Source organism: Hyperoodon ampullatus (assembly GCF_949752795.1).
Source record: "Hyperoodon ampullatus genome assembly, chromosome: 3".
NCBI lineage: Eukaryota > Metazoa > Chordata > Mammalia > Artiodactyla > Ziphiidae > Hyperoodon > Hyperoodon ampullatus.
Window position 1 is genome coordinate 138,235,672 of NC_136916.1, and position 22,494 is coordinate 138,258,165.

At 40.8% G+C, this 22,494-nt stretch overlaps 1 protein-coding gene across 1 annotated transcript in view; it reads left to right on the forward strand.

The window, feature by feature from the left end:
• The window catches only part of DAAM1 (dishevelled associated activator of morphogenesis 1), a 113,042-nt gene extending 91,531 nt beyond the window's left edge, over positions 1-21,511 (forward strand). The window contains 5 exon segments of the mRNA XM_079699264.1: positions 3,762-3,869; positions 5,821-5,881; positions 15,990-16,121; positions 19,023-19,193; positions 20,188-21,511. Of these exon segments, the coding sequence (XP_079555390.1) occupies positions 3,762-3,869; positions 5,821-5,881; positions 15,990-16,121; positions 19,023-19,193; positions 20,188-20,397 (682 nt within the window). The 3' untranslated portion in view covers positions 20,398-21,511.
• The last annotated feature ends 983 nt before the right edge of the window (positions 21,512-22,494 follow it).

A 22,494-nucleotide genomic window follows, 5' to 3' on the forward strand; every position in this document is an offset into this window, starting at 1 on the left:
GTATGGAAGATCTGGGAGCTTAGGTCGGGGCTCAACTTTGCACCCTCTGGTCCTCCTGGGCCTCCTCATCCCGAAGTGTCTGGTCTGCACTTCTCCTTCTCCTGCTCTTCCCTTCTCCACTGACTCCTCCCTTCCTGTCTCACGACCACACGTACCCCCAGGTTCCCACTGGGCCAGTTATCCTTCATTTTCATTCCACAGGGATATCATCTAGTCCAAGTTTTTTGTGTTTGGGGTTTTCTCGAGTAAACTTATTACAGTGTAATACACGAAAGACAGGTTCACTCACCATAAAGGTACAGCTTGATGACTTTTCACAAATTGAACACATCTGTATAACTAGTGCCCAGTTCAAGAAACAGAACCTTACCAGCACCCTAGTAGCCCCCTCACGGCCTCTCCGAATTGCTACTCCTCCACAGAGATAAAAAACTGACAGCTGATGACAGAATGTGAAGTTTGTTGGCTTTTTAGGTTATGGTTTCCTTGGTTCCTGGAAGCTAGCAGCTACATTAAAAAATGACAATGTATAAATGCATTTTGGCTGTTGGTATTCAGCTGCTCATCCCAAGACTCATTAAAATGTTTCCTAGAAAGTGTGTTTTAGGTGAACAGATTGCTGTTAGAGACACCAGAAGGTGAAAATGTGCTAGTGTCATTTCCATGTAAGGGCATTAGGCATTTTAACTCTAGCTTCCCTGAGAGTTGTGTTTCCCACTGACTTGGAAGGAATTTGTTTCTAAGTAAACTTCTCTGTAACCCGAATTATTTTTAGAAGTATAGGCTCTTCACCCTAATTATTCCCAACCAGTGAGACTCTTTATTCTATATTTTCTATAGGGTCAGTGAAGCATAGCATTATGGCAACCCTGAATCCATCGTATAAGAAACAAGCAGTATGTTCAGTTGTGGGGCTAAACCTTATTTTTGCATTGTGTAGAAATAGATGAACAAAGCACAGCTGATACGTTCTATCAACACCACCTTATTTTTCTTTGAATTTTATTATTTTTTATACAGCAGGTTCTTCTTATTAGTTATCCATTTTATACACATGAGTGTATATATGTCAATCCCAATCACCCAATTCATCACACCACCACCCCCACACCCCCACTTTCCCCCCTTAGTGTCCATACATTTGTTCTCTACATCTGTGTCTCACTTTCTGCCCTGCAAACCAGTTCACCTGTACCATTTTTCTAGATTCCACATATATGTGTTAATATATGATATTTGTTTTTCTCTTTCTTACTTCACCCTGTATGACAGTCCCTAGGTCCATCTGTGTCTCTACAAATGACCCAATTTCATTCCTTTTTATGGCTGAGTAATATTCCATTGTATATATGTACCACATCTTCTTTATCCATTCATCTGTTGATGGACATTTAGGTTGCTTCCATGACCTGGCTATTGTAAATAGTGCTGCAGTGAACATTGGGGTGCATGTGTCTTTTTGAATTATGGTTTTCTCTGAACACCACCTTATTTTTAATGTAAGCACTTGATCCTTTCAGAGCCCGTTCACATTTGATTGTCACATCAACCTGTGAAGTCCCCAGGCCAAGTGTTGTATCACCTGTTGTCAGATAAAGAAACTGAGGCAGGGTCAGGTGGCTCATTTAGCTTGTCTGAGGTCACAACCAGCAAGGTGTTTGGCCTTACATGTATTTGACAGTTGTTCTAGTGGTCTGCCCACAGCTCTCCTCTACCAACAGACTGATTTTATTTGGAGGTTGCAGTAAGTAACTGCAGCATCTTACTTGCATATAAAGAGCAGCCATCTTTTAAGGAACAGTATTCTCTTCAACTGGGCTTGCAGGTTGGGGAGGAGGGAAATCCTCACCACCAGTCAGTCCTATTCTCTTTCTCTTTCCTTCTCTCTCTCTCTCTCTCTCTCTCTCTCCCCCCCTCACACACACACACACACACACACACATTTGCCCCCCACCTTCCAACTTACTGATAAGCTGGCACTTACTACATGATTATCTGCTAGTTAATGATATAAAATTTATCCAATACACAATAAGCCTTTTCAAAACAATAAATTAAAAACATTTCTGATCTTCTTCTTTTCCCTCTTCACTCTGCATTAAAGGCTTATTTCTGGTAATGACCAGAGAGTAGTCAAATGTGAGGCTGTTTAGTTGTTGTTTTTATTATTCAGGAATTTATATTCACTCATATGAGGTGCTATTTGGATAGCAAACAAATGTGGTTTGCTATCCAAATGTGATCTGGTTTTAAGTCTTTCTACACTAAAAAAGGCATATATGGTTAATTAAATAAATTTCTCTGACTAACAAAGCATTTCTCTGAAATAATGAAGGAAAATGGCATTACTCTTTCTCGCGATGGTTGCTGGGATTTTGCCTCTCATGCAGCCGGCACATGGCAGACACATAGATTCTGTGAAAGGCAGAATGGAAGTGGAACAATACAGCTGAACACCTGCAAAATATGTGGCCAGAACTATTAGCCACTGTTTTCTTTGCTGAGCAATGGTTTTCTAATTATTAGCACAAGAAAAATAAGGGGAAATTTTTTCCATGTGGGCCAGTTGACTCAGAGGAATAGGATTGCATTGACTCCTAGGAAGCTGCAAGGGTAACCAGAAATGGTTTGCACTGCTATGGGGAAAAAATTGTTTGGCAGCTCTGCTTTACTTTTGTTGGGGGCGGTGCGTACTTAGCCTTGTGAATTAGCAAACTGCCTAAAAATTATGGAAATGTTTTTAAAGAAATGCATTTGTGTCCTGATTATGCTAACTTTCAATAGCGTAAGTGCTTCTTGATCTTGGCTGTTAGTCTCAGTGGGGAGTTTTAAAAAAATACCCACACCTGGTCCCACCTCATTCCAATGACTGAATCTCAGGTTGGCCCAGGCATCTGGGGTCCAGGTGATTGTAATGTGCATCAGAGTCGGGGACCAGGGGACCAGGCTACGACAGTGTGGCCTCATAGATAGTGTTATCAGATGCCTGCCTTTTCAACCCAGGTCAGTCAAGGTTCAGCCCTGTCACCACCAAAGAGGGAGCTGGTTGTGCAGTTAGGAGCTGAAGTGTTGCTAAAATTAGGCTGCGAGGGTATCATATCCATGATGGCACAGTCCTGGCCCATTTCCAGGTCCTGCCCTGAAATAGGGGGCATTCTAACTTTCCAGCCATCCTTTACTGCCACAGCAAAACAAATAAGGTCAGAAGGGGAAAGAGCAAAACAAATGAGTCAGAAGGGGAAAATGTTATCACCCAGTTGAAAGAAACCCTTAAATGAGAATTGTCAGTAATTTTCATCAGTGAGTTGCTGCTCTGTACTTTCAGACTTGAAAATTAGCTGTCCTCTCTAGTGGATTAAACATCCCTCGCTCCCCACCCCACCCTGCTTGTTAGGAACTTGCAGGGCAGGCCTCGTCTTTGGGTGGATGCACTGTGAAGGGATGTCCCCTTTGGCAGTGGTTCAGACTCCTTTCCATCACCCATCGCATTACGCAGATTTTGAAGGATCCCCATTATGGGCCAAAAACATAATTCTTATCCCCTGCCCTTCCCTTTCAGAAGACGTGTGCTCCTTTTGACATATATTTTTGTAAATCCCATGAAGGCTCTCCTCCCTTTCTCTTAAGAATGCCTGCCTTTCAGGAACCTACACATTTTGAAAGTAATGCAGGGATATAGCATTCTTGTGGAAGTAATCACTTGAATATACAAATCATATGCAGATACTAACCATGTTTAATACTCTCTCCTGTAATTGTAGGAACATTACACTTTTGCACTATCTCATAACTATTGTGGAAAATAAATACCCCAAGGTTCTTAATCTAAATGAGGAGCTGCGGGACATTCCTCAAGCAGCAAAAGTAAAGTAAGTACTTAGAGTGAATTCTTTCAGTTTTTTAAATCTGTTGGACTGTGGTTTAGCCGTTGAGATAGTTAGCGTTGCATGAAGAGGGTCCTTCTGTTTGCTTTCCCCTGAACAGTGTATGAAATAAAGTTTGAATAGTATCCAAGTCACTCAGATGTGTTACATGAGTTTGAATATACGGTTGACTCTTGAACGGGGGTGGGGGGTGGTTAAGGGTGCCGAATCCCCACTGCACAGCTGAAAATCCAACATATAACTTCATAGCTGACCCTTCCTGTGCGGGGTTCCTCAGTACCCGTGGTCCCACATCTGAGGATTCAGTCAACCACAGATCATGTAGTACATAATTATTGAAAAAACATCTGCGTATAAGTGGACCCACACAGTTCCCACCTGTGTTGTTCAAGGGTCACTGTGTACTTGTTCTAGCTGTTTCGGAATATTCCTGGATGCAGTTTCTAACTTCTACAAAACCTAATTTTCTGAGTTATGAAGAGTCTAGGGAAGCAGTGTGGCTTCACTAGTAGTTGGAAAGGGTGGTTCTCTTAAAATACAGGTGGGAACACCCTTAGTTAAATGAGGATATGAGGATACATTGTTAAGCAAATGGAAGTCCTGCAGGTCAGGGTGTTGCTAGTAATTTTCCCATGTGTACACACTCCCAGAAACCAAGCAACCTTTTAATGGAAAGCAGTCTTTATGCAAATGAAGGAACTAAAAATAAAGTGGAAAGTCACTAAACTTTCCCCACAAACTTCACACCACTTTTCAGAGACCTCATGAGGGGCAGGCACTTTTCCTCTCTGTTCCTTCTGCTTCCTTTTGCCCCCACCCCGCCTTTTTAAAATATTTATTTATTTGTTTGTTTTTGGCTGCATTGGGTCTTGGTTGTCCCGCGCGGGCTTTCTCTAGTTGTGGCAATAGGGGACTACGCTTTGTTGTGGTGCGCGGGCTTCTCATTGCGGTGGCGGAGCATGGGCTCCAGGCGCGTGGGCTCAGTAGTTGTGGCTTGCGGGCTCTAGAGCACAGGCTCAGTAGTTGTGGCGCATGGGCTTAGTTGCTCCGTGGTATGTGGGCTCTTCCCCGACCAGGGCTCGAACCCGTGTCCCCTGCATTGGCAGGCGGATTCTTAACCACTGTGCCACCAGGGAAATACTCCACTCCCCTTTTTTAAAAACATATTTAAACTGCACCTTTTTGCAGTGATTTTAGAAAGCCTGATGGGCAGGCTAATTTTTTCCCTCTGTAGAGTTTGGTAGAAATGTACCATGTAAGACATGAAATTACAATGTTGAAGTAAATGAAGTGTCAATGAATTTGTTTACATGTGAATTCTCTGCGAGAATTAAGTCGTAATCTCTCATGTTTAAAAGCTGTCAAATAAAAAGCATTATGGGAGAAGCCCAGGAAACTTTCTCTGTTTAAAAAAAAAAAAATAGTAAATGAAAACTAATTAGTAAAACTTTAAGAAAAATCACTGTTGATTGAAATGTAGGCCATCACCTTGTAATATTCATACTACCAGAGCATTCATGAAAAGCAATATAATAATAATGAAGAGCACAACACACGATTGTGGATCAACTGTTTCTTTTCCTTGTCCAAAGGGAGCCACACATGGCAAGAAATTTATTTCCACATACAGTAATTTGTTTAAGTGAGATTTTTGTGAGATTGAAACATGACATATTTCTATTCTGCCCTTTTTAACCTATAAATATTATACCTGCTGGCTGTGGGAAACAAAAAAAAAAAACATAATTCCATACCTAAATTTCATAAGTTTAAAATGTTGCTGTCTTTCTGTGAGATCTGAACACTGAAGGGAATTTTAAACATTTAAAATGAAGTAGTGTGGACTTCCAAGCATGAAATATTTAAACTCATCATATATTTAATACAATAAGTGTAAGTCCCATGTTGGTTACTAAAATGTTGCCATTTACAACAGCATGACTGAGCTGGACAAAGAAATAAGCACCTTGAGAAGTGGCCTGAAAGCAGTAGAGATGGTGAGTATGTTTCTCGTTCTAATTCCCAGTCCCTTCACTCTCTCTGGTGCTGGTGATGGCATCCAGCAGAGGAGTTGCTGGTTGCCTTGGCATGCAGGATAAACATTTATTGTTTAAAAAAAAGAAAAAAAATAATGCAACAACAAAGGAGCAAAGGCAGGCTGTGTTTAGCCTGGTGATGCAGTGACAGGTGGCAGGATGTCATGGGGGCATCACAGGAACAGGAACTGGGAAATTGGACCCAGAGTTCCACCACTTTCCTACTGTGAGGCAGGACTCATGAAAGTGGATTGGCTAGAGAGTCTTCAAGGTCTTCTCGGTGTTTCTGTTTATAAATGTTTACTCTTAGAGCAATGGAACTTCTCTGTTGTCTTTGAGTTGGTCCCTTGGGGAGTATTTTTTGAGCACTTTGGGGGTACAGTCCATTCTCAAGGCGAGGGGATCACGATGACTCAGAATCCTTACCCTCCAGGTGTTACAGTGGCCAGGAGCAGTCAGCAGTTCACCTCCTAAGTGATGACAAAGGTGCCTTGAGGAGGATCGGGGATGTAGGTTAGCGCGAGGCTTCGGGAATGGCTGGCGTGTGTGAAAGGAAGCTTCTCCTCTGGATGAGATGAACTTTGAGCTGTGGCTTAGAAGGAGGGTAGGGTGAACTTAGGTACAGAGGAGAGAGGCTGTCCCAGCTATACGAGATGACCTGGGCCTGGGCTCCATGGAAGGAAAGCAGGTCAGGGTGCCGGAGGCAGTGGAGCCGGTGGAACTAACCAGACTGTGAGGGCGCAGTGCCCCGTGGGTACTGCACGAGGGCTGCTGACAGGGCGGGGGCGAGTCAGGGTGAGAAGCCTCGCTCGGGAGAGCAGAGCTCTGGCCTGGCACTTGGTGAAGGAGGCTGGTCTACAGGCAGCTCGGGAAGGTGCCCCACAGATCATTTATTAGTAATGCCAGGAGGACCCTCCTCCTTTTTTTAAAAATAAATTTATCTATTTATTTTTTATTTTGTCTGCATTGGGTCTTCGTTGCCGCTTGCCGGCTTTCTCTAGTTGAGGCACGCAGGCTTCTCACTGCGGTGGCTTCTCGTTGCGGAGCACGGGCTCTAAGTGCGCAGGCTTCAGTAGTTGCAGCACCCGGGCTTCAGTGGTTGCGGCACGCGGGCTTCAGTAGTTGTGGCTCGAGGGCTTAGTTGCTCCACGGCATGTGGGATTTTCCCGGACCAGAGCTCGAACCCGTGTCCCCTGCATTGGCAGGTGGATTCTTAACCACTGCGCCGCCAGGGAGGTCCCACCTCCTCCTTCTTATAATCGTAAAACTGTGCCATAGGAAGTAGTTGACTTCATTAAAGAAATAGCTCTAATAAAAATTAGAGTCACAGTGTCTAACCTTTTCTATTTTTAATAAATTAAGGAGCATGTAAGGTTTTCCTTTTTTCCTTATTTTGGGGGAGGGGGGTAGGGGTGGGTCGCTGTTTAAAAAGAGCAGTAGATACTCTTTTTCCCAGCCCCTGTGGGCTGAGAGACTGAGTGCGCGTGGAGGACGGTCCTCAGCTTTCAGAGGCCATACTGGATAAGGGCAGTTTGGGACGAGGCTTGTGTTATAGCCTTCACTCTGCGGCCATTTCCTCCCAGTGGAAAGCTTTCTTGAGACTAGCATGGCAGTGACTGACAGTCCTAAAGCCTGACAATGGAGGCTCTGACCCCTGCATCTGAGCTAGTTCAGAGCAAGGCATGAGAGAGCGGTCCCAAGGAAGTTACGTGTTTGGGGGGTTTATTAAAGGTTGTTTTGCTGAAATCTCTCTAGCCCCTGGGTCCTGTACAATGTAACACACTCTTCACAGGAAAGGGGCTACAGAGGCCTCCCCCTCCCTCTGGCAGCTTAAATGTTAAGAGGAAGGAAATATCGGGAGGCAGACTTTAATCCGTCCAAACATTCATGTGTCCCAGTTGTTCTTTTCACAGATCGATTACATTGCTTGAAGGTATCAAAGACAGAAGTCTTATGGAATTATACATTCATGAAACACTTAAAAATTGCTTTCACATCTCTGCACTTCACACACATACATATACTCCCTTTCCAGGTCAAAGAACGAGGATTGTGGCAATTTCTTTTAATCAGAGCAAGTTTCATGATTTATAAGAGTATTTATTTATTTTTAAACATCTTTATTGTAGTATAATTGCTTTACAATGGTGTGTTAGTTTCTGCTTTATAAAAAAGTGACTCGGTTATACATATGTTCCCATATCTCTTCCCTCTTGCGTCTCCCTCCCTCCCACCCTCCCTATCCCACCCCTCTAGGTGGTCACAAAGCACCGAGCCGATCGCCCTGTGCTGTGCGGCAGCTTCCCACTAGCTATCTGTTTTATGTTTGGTAGTGTATATATGTCCATGCCATTCTCTCACTTTGTCACACCTTACCCTTCCCCCTCCCCTTATCCTCAAGTCCATTCTCTAGTAAGTCTGTGTCTTTATTCCCGTCTGTCCCCTAGGTTCTTCATGACCTTTTTTTCCCCCTTAGATTCCATATATATGTGTTAGCACACGGTATTTGTTTTTCTCTTTCTGACTTACTTCACTCTGTATGACAGTCTCTAGGTCCATCCTACAAATAACTCAATTTCGTTTCCTTTTGTGGCTGAGTAATATTCCATTGTATATATGTGCCACATCTTCTTTATCCATTCATCTGTTCATGGACACTTAGGTTGCTTGCATGGCCTGGCTATTGTAAATAGAGCTTCAGTGAACATTTTGGTACATGACTCTTTGAATTATGGTTTTCTCAGGGTATATGCCCAGTAGTGGGATTGCTGGGTCATATGGTAGTTCCATTTGTAGTTTTTTAAGGAACCTCCATACTGTTCTCCATAGTGGCTGTACCAATTCACATTCCCACCAGCAGTGCAAGAGAGTTCCCTTTCCTCCATACCCTCTCCAGCATTTATTGTTTCTAGATTTTTTGATGATGGCTGTTCTGACTGGTGTGAGATGATATCTCATTGTAGTTTTCATTTGCATTTCTCTAATGATTAATGATGTTGAGCATTCATTCATGTGTTTGTTCGCCATCTGTATATCTTCTTTGGAGAAATGTCTATTTAGGTCTTCTGCCCATTTTCGGATTGGGTGGTTTGTTTTTTTGATATTGAGCTGCATGAGCTGCTTGTAAATTTTGGAGATTAATCCTTTGTCAGTTGCTTCATTTGCAAATATTTTCTCCCATTCTGAGGGTTGTCTTTTCATCTTGCTTATGGTTTCCTCTGCTGTGCAAAAGCTTTGAAGTTTCATTAGGTCCCATTTGTTTATTTTTGCTTTTATTTCCATTTCTCTAGGAGGTGGGTCAAAAAGGATCTTGCTGTGATTTACGTCATAGAGTGTTCTGCCTATGTTTTCCTCTAAGAGTTTCAGAGTGTCTGGCCTTACATTTAGGTCTTTAATCATTTTGAGTTTATTTTTGTGTATGGTATTAGGGAGTGTTCTAATTTCATACTTTTACATGTACCCGTCCAGTTTTCCCAGCACCACTTATTGAAGAGGCTGTCTTTTCTCCACTCTATATTCTTGTCTCCTATATCAAAGATAAGGTGACCATATGTGCGTGGGTTTATCTCTGGGATTTCTATCCTGTTCCATGGATCTATATTTCTGTTTTTGTGCCAGTACCATACTGTCTTCATTACGGTACCTTTGTAGTATAGTATGAAGTCGGAGTGCCTGATTCCTCCAGCTCTGTTTTTTTTCTCAAGATTGCTTTGGCTATTCAGGGTCTTTTGTGTTTCCAGACAAATTGTATTTTTTTGTTCTAGTTCTGTGAAAAATGCCAATGGTAGTTTGATAGGGATTGCATTGCCTCTGTAGATTGCTTTGGATAGTAGAGTCATTTTCACAGTGTTGATTCTTCCAATCCAAGAATGTGGTATATCTCTCCATTTATTTGTATCATCTTTAATTTCTTTCATCAGTGTCTTATAATTTTCTGCATACAGGTCTTTTGTCTCCTTAGGTAGGTTTATTCCTAGGCATTTTATTCTTTTTGTTGCAATGGTAAATGGGAGTGTTTTCTTAATTTCACTTTCAGATTTTTCATCATTAGTGTATAGGAATGCTAGAGATTTCTGTGCATTAATTTTGTATCCCGCTACTCTACCAAATTCATTGATGGGCTCTAGTAGTTTTCTGGTAGAATCTTTAGGATTCTCTATGTATAGTATCATGTCATCTGCAAACAGTGACAGCTTTACTTCTTCTTTTCTGATTTGGATTCCTTTTATTTCTTTTTCTTCTCTGATTGCTGTGCCTAAAACTTCCAAAACAATGTTGAATAATAGTGGTGAGAGTGGGCAACCTTGTCTTGTTCCTGATCTTACTGGAAATGGATTCAGTTTTTCACCATTGAGGACGATGTTGGCTGTGGGTTTGTCATATATGGCCTTTATTATGTTGAGGAAAGTTCCCTCTGTGCCTACTTTCTGCAGGGTTTTTATCATAAATGGGTGTTGAATTTTGTCAAAAGCTTTCTCTGAATCAATGGAGATGATCATATGGTTTTTATTCTTCAATTTGTTAATATGGTGTATCACATTGATTGTTTTGCGTACATTGAAGAATCCTTGCATTCCTGGGATAAACCCCACTTGATCACAGTGTATGATCCTTTTACTGTGCTGTTGGATCCTGTTTGCTAGTATTTTGTTGAGGATTTTTGTATCTAAGTTCATCAGTGATATTGGCCTGTAGTTTTCTGTGGCATCTTTGTCTGGTTTTGGTATCAGGGTGACGGTGGCCTCGTAGAATGAGTTTGGTAGTGTTCCTCCCTCTGCTATATTTTAAAGAGTTTGAGAAGGATAGGTGTTAGCTCTTCTCTAAATGTTTGAGAGAATTCACTTGTGAAGCCATCTGGTCCTAGGCTTTTGTTTGTTGGAAGATTTTTAATCACAGTTGCAATTTCAGTGCTTGTGACTGGTCTGGTAATATTTTCTATTTCTTCCTGGTTCAGTCTAAGAAGGTTGTGCTTTTCTAAGAATTTGTCCATTTCTTCCAGGTTGTCCATTTTATTGGCATAGAGTTGCTTATAGTAATCTCTCATGATCTTTTGTATTTCTGCAGTGTCAGTTGTTACTTCTCCTTTTTCATTTCTAATTCTATTGATTTGAGTCTTCTCCCTTTTTTTCCTGATGAGTCTGGCTAATGGTTTCTCAATTTTGTTTATCTTCTCAAAGAACCAGCTTTTAGTTTTATTGATCTTTGGTATCATTTCCTTCATTTCTTTTTCATTTATTTCTGATCTGATCTTTATTTCTTTCCTTCTGCTAACTTTGGGGTTCTTTTGTTCTTCCTTCTCTAATTGCTTTAGGTGCAAGGTTAGGTTGTTTATTTGAGATGTTTCTTGTTTCTTAAGGTAGGATTGTATTGCTATAAACTTCCCTCTTAGAACTGCTTTTGCTGAATCCCATAGGTTTTGGGTCATCGTGTTTTCATTGTAATTTGTTTCTAGGTATTTTTTTTATTTCCTCTCTGATTTCCTCAGTGATCTCTTGGTTGTTACATAGTGTATTGTTTAGCCTCCATGTGCTTGTATTTTTTACAGATTTTTTCCTGTAATCGATAGTCTCATAGCATTGTGGTCAGAATAGATACTTGATACGATTTCAATTTGCTTATATTTACCAAAGCTTGATTTGTGACCCAAGTTATGATCTATCCTGGAGAATGTTCCATGAGCACTTGAGAAGAATGTGTATTCTGTTTTTGGATGGAATATCCTATAAATATCAATTAAGTCCGTCTTGTTTAATGTATCATTTAAAGCTTGTGTTTCCTTATTTATTTTCATTTTGGATGATCTGTCCATTGGTAAAAGTGGGGTGTTAAAGTCCCCTACTATGAATGTGTTACTGTCGATTTCCCCTTTTATGGCTGTTAGTATTTGCCTTAGGTATTGAGGTGCTCCTATGTTGGGTGCATAAATATGTACAATTGTTATATCTTCTTCTTGGATCGATCCCTTGATCATTATGTAGTGTCCTTCTTTGTCTCTTGTTATAGTCATTATTTTAAAGTCTATTTTGTCTTATATGAGAATTGCTACTCCAGCTTTCTTTTGACTTCAATTTGCATGGAATATCTTTTTCCATCCCCTCACTTTCACTCTGTATGTGTCCCTAGGTCTGAAGTGGGTCTCTTGTAGACAGCATATATACAGGTCTTGTTTTTGTATCCATTCAGCCAGTCAGTGTCTTTTGGTTGGAGCATTTAATTCATTTACATTTAAGGTAATTATTGGTATGTATGTTCCTCTTCCCAGTTTCTTAATTGTTTTGGGTTTGTTATTGTAGGTCTTTTCCTTCTCTTGTGTTTCCTGCCTAGAGAATTTCCTTTAGCATTTGTTATAAAGCTGGTTTGGTGGTGCTGAATTCTCTTAGCTTTTGCTTGTCTGTAAAGGTTTTAATTTCTTCTTCAAATCTGAATGAGATCCTTGCTGGGTAGAGTAATCTTGGTTGTAGGTTTTTCTCCTTCATCACTTTAAATATGTCCTGCCTCTCCCTTCTGGCTCTGCAGTTTCTGCTGAAAGATCAGCCGTTAAACTTACTGGGATTCCCTTGTGTGTTATTTGTTGTTTTTCCCTTGCTGCTTTTAATATTTTTTCTTTGTATTTAATTTTTGATAGTTTGATTAATATGTGTCTTGGTATGTTTCTCCTTGGATTTATCCTGTATGGGATTCTCTGTGCTTCCTGGGCTTGATTAACTATTTCCTTTCTCATATTAGGGAATTTTTCAACTATAATCTTTTCAAATATTTTCTCAGTCCATTTCTTTTTCTCTTCTTCTTCTTGACCCCTATAATTCGAATGTTGGTGCCTTTAATGTTGTCACAGAGGTCTCTGAGACTGTCCTCAATTCTTTTCATTCTTTTTTGTTTATTCTGCTCTGCAGTATTTATTTCCACTATTTTATCTTCCAGGTCACTTATCCATTCTTCTGCCTCAGTTATTCTGCTATTGATTCCTTCTAGAGAATTTTAAATTTCATTTATTGTGTTGTTTATCATCGTTTGCTCTTTATTTCTTCTAGTTCCTTGTTAAACATTTCTTGTATTTTCTCCATTCTATTTCCAAGATTTTGGATCATCTTTGCTATCATTACTCTGAATTCTTTTTCAGGTAGACTGCCTATTTCCTCTTCATTTGTTTGGTCTGGTGGGTTTTTACCTTGCTCCTTCATTTGCTGTGTGTTTCTCTGTCTTCTCATTTTGCTTAACTTACTGTGTTTGGGGTCTCCTTTTCGCAGGCTGCACGTTCGTAGTTCCCATTGTTTTTGGTGTCTGCCCCCAGTGGCTAAGGTTGATTCACTGGGTTGTGTAGGCTTCCTGGTGGAGGGGACTAGTGACTGTGTTCTGCTGGATGAGGCTGGATCTTGTCTCTCTGCTGGGCACGTCCACATCTGGTGGTGTGTTTTGGGGTGTCTGTGTCCTTATTATGATTTTAGGCAGCCTCTCTGCTATTGGATGGCATTGTGTTCCTGTCTTGCTAGTTGTTTGGCATAGGTTGTCCAGCACTGTAGCTTGCTGGTCGTTGAGTGAAGCTGGGTCTTGGCGTTGAGATGGAGATCTCTGGGAGGTTTTCGCCGTTTGATATTACATGGAGCTGGGAGGTCTCTTGTGGACCAGTGTCCTGAAGTTGGCTCTCCCAACTCACTGGCACAGCATTGACTCCTGGCTGGAGCACCAAGAGCCTTTAATCCACACGGCTCAGAATAAAAGGGAGAAAAAATGGAAGGAAGGAAGGAAGGAAGGAGATAAAATAAAAAATAAGTATTAAGAAATAAATTTTAAAACGTTAAAAAAATACGGATGGACAGAACACACTCACAAAAAGAGAAAAAGGGAAAAAAATATATATATCTCTTGTGCTCCCAAAGTCCACCTCTTCAGTTTGGGATGATTCGTTGTCTTATTCAGGTATTCCACAGATGCAGGGTACATCAAGTTGATTGTGGAGATTTAATCTGCTGCTCCTGAGGCTGCTGGGAGAAATTTCCCTTTCTCTTCTTTGTTCACACAGCTCCTGGTTCAGTTTTGGATTTGGCCCCGCCTCTGCGTGTAGGTCGCCTGAGGGCGTCTGTTCTTCGCTCAGACAGGACGGGGTTAAAGGAGCCGCTGATTCAGGGGCTCCGGCTCACTCAGGCCAGGGGGAGGGAGGGGTATGGAGTGCGATCCGAGCCTGCGGCGGCAGAGGCCGGCGTGACATTGCACCAGCCTGAGGCGTGCCGTGTGTCCTCCCGGGGAAGTTGTCCCTGGATCATGGGACCCTGGCAGTGGCGGGCTGCACAGGCTCCTGGGAGGGGAGAGCGACCTGTGCTTGCTCACAGGCTTCTTGGTGGTGGCAGTAGCAGCCTTAGCGTTTCATGCCCGTCTCTGGGGTCCGCGTTGATAGCCGCGGCTCGCGCCCGTCTCTGGAGCTCCTTTAAGCGGCACTCTTAATCCCCTCTCCTCACGCACCAGGAAACAAGGAGGGAAGAAAAAGTCTCTTGCCTCTTCGATAGCTCCAGACCTTTTCCCGGACTCCCTCCCGGCTAGCCGTGGTGCACTAATCCCTTCAGGCTGTGTTCACGCTGCCAACCCCAGTCCTTTCCCTCAGCTCCCAGCCCCGCCCGCCCCGGCGGCCAAGCAGACAAGCCTCTCGGGCTGGTGAGTGCTAGTCGGCACCGATTCTCTGTGCGGGAATCTCTCCGCTTTGCCCTCCGCACCCCTGTGGCTGCTCTCTCCTCCGCGGCTCTGAAGCTTCCCCCCTCCGCCACCCACAGTCTCCGCCTGCGAAGGGGCTTCCTAGTGTGTGGAAACCTTTCCTCCTTCACAGCTCCCTCCCACTGGTGCAGGTCCTGTCCCTATTTTCTCTGTTTATTCTTTTTTCTTTTACCCTACCCAGGTATGTGGGGAGTTTCTTGCCTTTTGGGAGGTCTGAGGTTTGAGGTCTTCTGCCAGCATTCAATAGGTGTTCTATAGGAGCTGTTCCACGTGTAGATGTATTTCTCATGTATTTGTGGGGAGGAATGTGATCTCCGCGTCTTACTCTTCCGCCATCTTGAAGCTCCCTGCCCTCTTTTTATGAGTGAAGAAACTAAGGCCCAGGCTACTTGCCATGGATAAGTACCAAATCAGTGGTAGAACTGAATCAGAACCCCTAGCCCGTGACCTCTACCGTCCTGCTCGTTAGAATCTCTGCCAAAGCAGGTATGGAAGGAAACAGAGATCCAGATTAGGTCAGGAGGTACACAGAATAGTTGTCACTGAGACCCTGGAGTCAGGCAGACGTGAGTTCAAATTTTGGTTCTGTCACTTATCAGCTACTTGACTTTGAGCAAAGAATTTAATCCCTCTGAACCTCAATTTATGTGTCTGTACAATTGGGATAATAATGCCTCACTCACAGAGGCTTTGTGGGATGAAATAAGAAAATGCATCTGGCAATGGTTGAAATTATTATTGAAGTTGATTTGAATAATCTATGTTCATCACCATGGTAATGGAGAATATGGATGATTAATGACACACTAATACTCCTACCTGTCTGCTCACAAAATCCAAATGGTATGGATGAGAAGAAAAATGGCATTATGGTGCCAAACGCTACAGTTGAAATTCTACTCACCTAGATATCACAGTTTAGGAAATAAGTAGACTTGGCAGAGATGGAGAGAAGGAAAAAATCAAAAGTACCAGAGATCTGAGCACAGAATATCAACAATCAAATTCCCTTGCTTTCAGTCACACACCTTTTGAATCCAATTTGCTCTCCATTATTTGTTTAACTTCTGTTAATTTTATCCAAATGCTAATCTCCTTACATTCTAAAGCCAGTATACAAAATCACACCAATAAAATACTCAGATGACTGGTTAAATTGCATTTTGCAACTGTGTGTGGGCACATGGGTTTGGCTCTGGCAGGGTTGGTGGAAGGGCAGGGGGAACTGGACTATCATAAAATGTTTTACACTAGTTTTGATGGGTTTGCCATTCTGACTTATTAAACTTGAGGCATAAGGAAAATGAGACAAAGGGGTGTCTGTGTTTGAAGCCTACGTTGACATTATCCATTTCCTGTGTTTAAGGAGCTGGAATATCAGAAGTCTCAGCCCTCAAGGCCTGGAGATAAGTTTGTGTCTGTTGTCAGCCAGTTCATCACGGTAGCCAGCTTCAGCTTCTCTGACGTTGAAGATCTTCTAGCAGAAGCTAAAGACCTGGTAAATTTCCCCTTGGGCACTGAGTGTTGCTTGACAGAGCTGGTACTTTCAGATATTATAAGTATACTTTCATTTCTAGGACTGTGATCAGTTGAAACACATGCTTTCTATCTAACTGGCCTTGAGGTTAGTAAGACCTTGAAGTATCTGAATGGTGTAAAACAAGTAAATACTTTGACAGTTTTAAATACTTTGATAGTTTTTCTCTTGATTGTTATTGGATCAAAGTAATTATCTCTGGGAGACAGAAAAGAGTGGATTATGAAAACCAAGGGCAGGATGAAATGTGAGATCAAGGTATGACTGAGGCCTCGGGCTTCAGAAACTTGTAAGATGCTCACCTGAGATAGAGACTTAGGAGGGTGGGATATTCCCTCTTTAAATCTCTAGAAGAACTTACTAAATGATTGATAGGCACTTTAATTCAGAGCCTCATTGCAAAAGGCTTTTTTTTTTTTTTTTTTTTTTTTTTTTTGCGGTACGCGGGCCTCTCACTGTTGTGGCCTCTCCCGTTGCGGAGCACAGGCTCCAGACGCGCAGGCTCAGCGGCCATGGCTCACGGGCCCAGCCGCTCCACGGCATGCGGGATCTTCCTGGACTAGGGCACGAACCCGTGTCCCCTGCATCGGCAGGCAGACTCTCAACCACTGCGCCACCAGGGAAGCCCAAAAGGCATATTTTTAATATGACTTTTTTAAAAAATGAATTTTGCTATTACAAAATCTTGTTTTCCTGTAAGGGAAGAGTTTTCATTGGCAAATAACCAACACCTTAAAATCCCCCTGCCCCATCTCTCTGTCTCTGTCTCTCTCTGGTTATTTCCTCTTCCAAAATTCATACACATTCATATACATGTGCACATTCTCTTGTCCCCTTCTCATTATTAACAAATGTCATTAAGCTTCTATCCACCCTACTGAGTTCCTCCACACTGCCCATCTCTCAGTTGTGACAACACTCTTTTGCTTTAACTTGAATCTTTCCTTTGAAACTTGAGTAATGAATCTCATTTTTCTGTGGTCCCCTGTTCAGTTGTAGATATGGATGATTGTATATGTAAGTGTACACACATACTCATTGAAGTTCAGAAGTAGACTGTGTTAAGATACACTAGCTAATCTTAACATGAAACCCCACCTCCAATGTTATTAAATAAATGGAAGACAAGATATGTTTGAATGACCACTGTCAGAGGTCCAGCCCCTGGTACCCCTGATTGAAATCAGTGAACTGATGTCAGCAGCCTCCCCTGTGATGGCCCCCACCTCAATCTAGGCAGTACAGTACCTATTTCATCACGGGCTCAAACATTTTTCTAAGAATCAACTGAATAGTTAATTTTTGATTTATACACACTCTTTTTTTTTTAAATTTTAGTGTGGGAACTTTAGTCTCAGACTAGTTTTGTTCAGATTTCTAAGACTAAAATATACATGACTTCATCATCACTAGAATTCCTAGATAAAAAGATCATTCAGGATGGCTTTGAAGTGCCTGAACTTGAGTGTTTTAGAAACTCAATTGTAGGCTATCTGTTGCTGTTTTGTTCATACCAGAACTTTCAGAAATTAGCTTATAAAACCATGGAGCAACTGAAGCGCTGCATGTGGTGTATGAAGAATGTCGTATTTTTCCCTAAAGAGCTTAGTTTCTAATAAAATATTTCCAAATAAGTAAAAGATTGAGAACGCATCGATGAAAAGAAAAATGGTAAAAAAGCATTATTATAAACTTAAAGATATGAAATATATATATAAAAAATTGAAAATTGTCTTCTTTAAGAATAAATGTTGAAAATATTTCCTTTATAGAGATAGGATTGCCAAAATGTCAGGAAATCTTAATATACTAAAGACAAGTAGTGCAAGAAAAATAAAAGCAATTAGACCATGAAGTATTTATGCAGTCCTCTGCAACCTAAGAGTTTCAAACTGTGAAGAAAATGAAAGATCTGGAAATTTTGAAGTAGTTGATTAGGCTTAGGGAGTAAGAATTTGTTTGACCTTGAAGTTAGAAACACTGTCCTTTGTAGTTTAGACGTAATAGCATTAGATCCTTACAGAAAGGAGTATAGTTCTAAAAAACAACTTGACTGGCATTGAACAGTATTTGGATGGTCATAATAATGCTAAGACACTTGAAAGCATACTATCTCGAGTTGTGAAGATAACAACCAGAAGAACTAAAAACAGAAATGTTAAAACTAAAAAGACTGGCTGTGCTATTTTGTTACCCTATATTTTTTTAATTTAATTTTTTAAAATTCGCCCTTAATATTTTGCATTTTATCTGTTTTTAAAAGTTTGCCTTGAAGGGGGTTCTAAAACAAAGGATTTAGAATAAAATTGTATTCTGTTATGAATTTTGGGTTGCCTTAATGATTCCATAATCAATGAGTGTTTTCTAATTGAGGCCCAGGAAGTACAGTAATACCAATATTATTTATGATTAGTAAAAGCAGCTAAGAAACACTGTATCCTTTTGCTTTTGATACTAACCACATGGCACCAATAAATGATACTAAGCTACTTCAAAGAAAAGTTAAAAGTACAAGTTTCCTTACCCCTGCTGAGTTTGCTCTTAGTTTTATGTCCTGGGAGCTCTGCCCTGTGATATTCTGCTTTCTTGTTTTTACTACTGTTTAGTTAATAAAGAGTCATAGGATGTAATCATAGATGTTAAGCTGAAATTAGGTGGACAAGGATAAATGGTTTCACAAGTCGTGGAGTATTACATTTTTTCCTTTAGAAGCGATTGATAGACACGTTCAGCAGCTGAAGATAAATCCAGCGAGTTACATTTGACTCAATTTGACCTTTAGCCCCTTGAGAGAGATTGATATTTATGTGATCATGGTGTTCTCTTGGAAGACTGAACTTCTTAAAACCTTCTTTTTTCCAGTTTACTAAAGCAGTGAAACACTTTGGGGAAGAGGCTGGCAAAATACAGCCAGATGAGTTCTTTGGCATTTTTGATCAGTTTCTTCAGGCTGTGTCAGAAGCCAAACAAGAGAATGAAAACATGAGAAAGAAGAAGGAGGAAGAAGAGCGCCGAGCTCGAATGGAGGCTCAGGTAAGTGGGTGGCCAGTTCCACCCCTGGAAAGTTCTGTTGCTGCATCTCCTTGGTTTTTAGGAAGCACTCTGTCATGCTGGCAAGAAGGAGGGCATCAATGTCCTCTCTAGAAGGCTGCTGGGAGTTTCAATCGGTAGAAAGTTTCTCGTGGGCAATGTGGCAAGCTATATACAAAGCCTAAAAAAATATATCCCCTTCCTTTGATCTGGAGTTCCACTTCTTAGAAATCATTCTAAAGAAATAATCATACATGAGCACAAAGAGAGCAGCAGTCTTTATGATAAGCCCTAACCTGGAACAACCTACACATTTACTGACTGGGCATTAGTTCTAAATGATGTAATAGCTACATAGTGGACTGTTTATGCAGTCCTTAAAAGTCATGTCTTTAAAGAATATTTAATGATGTGAGAAAGCTTAGATAACAATGGTTATCTCTTGATAAACAAAAGGGGAACAAATTATCCTTAATTCTTTAAGGATATCTAAATTTTCTATAATGTGTGTGTATTATTTGGCTCTTAATAATAGTAACTCTTGCATAACAGGTTCCAGGCATCCACAGTAGATACAGGCTTAGCCTTTGATGTCAGGAACGTGGCCTAATGAGCATTTGCTTTAGTGTCTCTATACCATCAAAGAAACCAATATTTGGGGTCTATTTAATAGTGATAACTTTGTTATTCCATCATAGAAATATGAGTAGCCTTAATTGCTCTCATTTTAACTAGAATATCATGGGGTTTACTGAGATTCTAGACAGCAAGAGTCTAATCACAAAGTGGTGGTCAGTTTTTTCATTGTTCCTTGCTTCTCTGATGAGCCCTGATGTCCCAGTCATCCTCTCTCATGACATCCAAGGGGGCTGGCAGCTATCAACAAACGTGGCTCAGTGGACTGAAGCACCATCATGTTCCACAGAATTCATCTCCACTCAATACAAAATACAGTATTATTTTGACACTTCTCTAAGAGGTCACTTTCCATTTGCAGCTCAAGGAACAACGTGAAAGGGAACGGAAAATGAGGAAAGCGAAAGAGAACAGTGAAGAAGGCGGAGAGTTTGATGACCTGGTTTCTGCTTTGCGCTCAGGAGAAGTGTTTGACAAAGACCTTTCTAAACTGAAACGGAATCGCAAGCGCATTACCAACCAGATGACAGACAGCAGCCGGGAGAGACCGGTCACAAAACTTAATTTCTAATTTCCCTTGAATACTTTTTTAGAAAGCTCATTAGTGGCCCTTTGAAGTGACTAGAACTTTTCATTACACTGCCTTGCAATCCAAACAGTGGCAATTTCTCCTTTCATCTGCGAGTGAATGCGTGAATGTGTGTGTATGTAAATGTATGTGTGTGTATATATGAAGAAATGTATATAGAAATCTGAGAGTTGTCTGGAGACCTATATGTTTGGTTAAAAAAAAAATCTATGTTTATGTATGTGCTCAGAACCCATTTGTGTATATGCATTCGTATTGAGTGTGGCTCATCTTCTTCCCCTGAACACCATGACTGTTCAGAAGCACAATACTATCTCCTCAAAGAGATACAGAGACATTCCCTAGAGTAAAAAGAAAAAAGAAAAAAAATAAAGCTTGAGAAATATTTTATGGTTTCCAAGCTTGATATACTTTGAAATTATTTTCACTGGTGAAACTGGTGTTGGAAAAATATAGATTTAAAATGTTTTTTGATAGTTGACAGTATGATGCTGGTGCATCACATCAGTAGTTGATAGGACCAGCTTAGAATTTCTGACATTGGTGTGGGGATGCAGTCTGTAAATGTTTATTGAGAACATCTGGCACACAATCTGAATTATGTAGACTGTCAATCAGAGTTCTTTTATATGTTTAAAACTTGGACATCAATTTTTACCCCCTAATTTCCTCGAGTTCTCTGCCAAGCACTCTTGATGATTTCTTTAGATTGCTTTTGGAAAGAACACTATCTAAATGCAATCCATGCTCTTGTTAAAGAACAAAATTACCATAATATGCTTGTTTTCCTAATAATATAGACCTATAAACTTTAAAAATAAAATTTCCCACCCAAGACCTACAAGGAGGAATTCTCTGAAGGGATAAAAATTATTTTTAAAAAAATTTTATGGGGTGCATTTTTTTTTTTTTTTTTGGTATTTTCTGTTTTGTAGGACAAGCTGCATCTTCTGTAAATATAGGTCTGGACTAAAGGACATTTAGTGAATGCACAAAATGTCAACACCACCAACAGAGATGCCATGCCAAGAGCTATTTATCTCTAAGTATGTTTGATGTGGTTTGCTGTTTATATGTTGTCATTTTAAATTGTGTGTCAGTAACACTACCTGTAAAATTTCAGTCCAAAAGATAAAGCTCTCAGGGAGAAATGAATAAAAACAATGAACATTAGAAAATAAAATATAGATGCTTACCATTAACCTACCAACTCTTAATATCCTTAAATTATATGATATATAAAGAGGACTGTTACTTTTTTTTTTTTGCTTTGCTTTATTTATTAGTAGTTGGGGAGGGGAGCTAAGGTTCTCTGTTTTCTTTCCATCGATCCTGTTGTGGTTGGGTTTCCTGTGGAGAGAGTAGTTTGTCCTATTGCACTAGAACATTATTTACTCACTGAGTTTTTCAGTCAATTAACGAATATTTATTGAAACACCTACTACGTGCCAGGCATAGTAGGGCTACAGTGGTAAGCAAGACAGAGCCCCTGCCCCCAAGGAGCTTATGCTCTAATGGGGACAGTTAAGGGGCAAACAGAATACCGATGCGTGTGCTGTACAGGAATCGTGCTATTTAAAAATAATTTGTATAAACTATAATGCCTAGCGCAGATGGCAAGGTCTGCACTACATGAAAGCTGTGAAATAGTGCTCTAAGAGTTGGCAAGAGCCGTGGTTTTACATTTTTTCCCCCCTCACTGCAAACTTAGCAACTTTCTACACATTATATGGATGACTCTAGCAAATAAAACAGTCACAAATACACAGCAGACGTCGCACTCCCCCAGCTCCTATGTACCAAGGTCTGCAAGTACACCACATTAAAGGTGCAGAAGAGACTTTGCTCAAAAAAGCTTGGAGGTGAGGAGAAGTGGGATGTACTAGTGGGTTTGTCTGTTCCTTAACTAAAGTGCCTCTATATATATTCTTTTCTATTTAGAGCAGGAGAAATTTGATCTGGCTCAAGTTTGGAACTGTCGTTTGAAAATGGCTTTGTTTTACAGTTTAAGGAATGGACAAGTGGAGGGAGAGTCACATAAAGGAGCAAGTTTGTGTAGCATGTTCCTCTCGCCCTTTT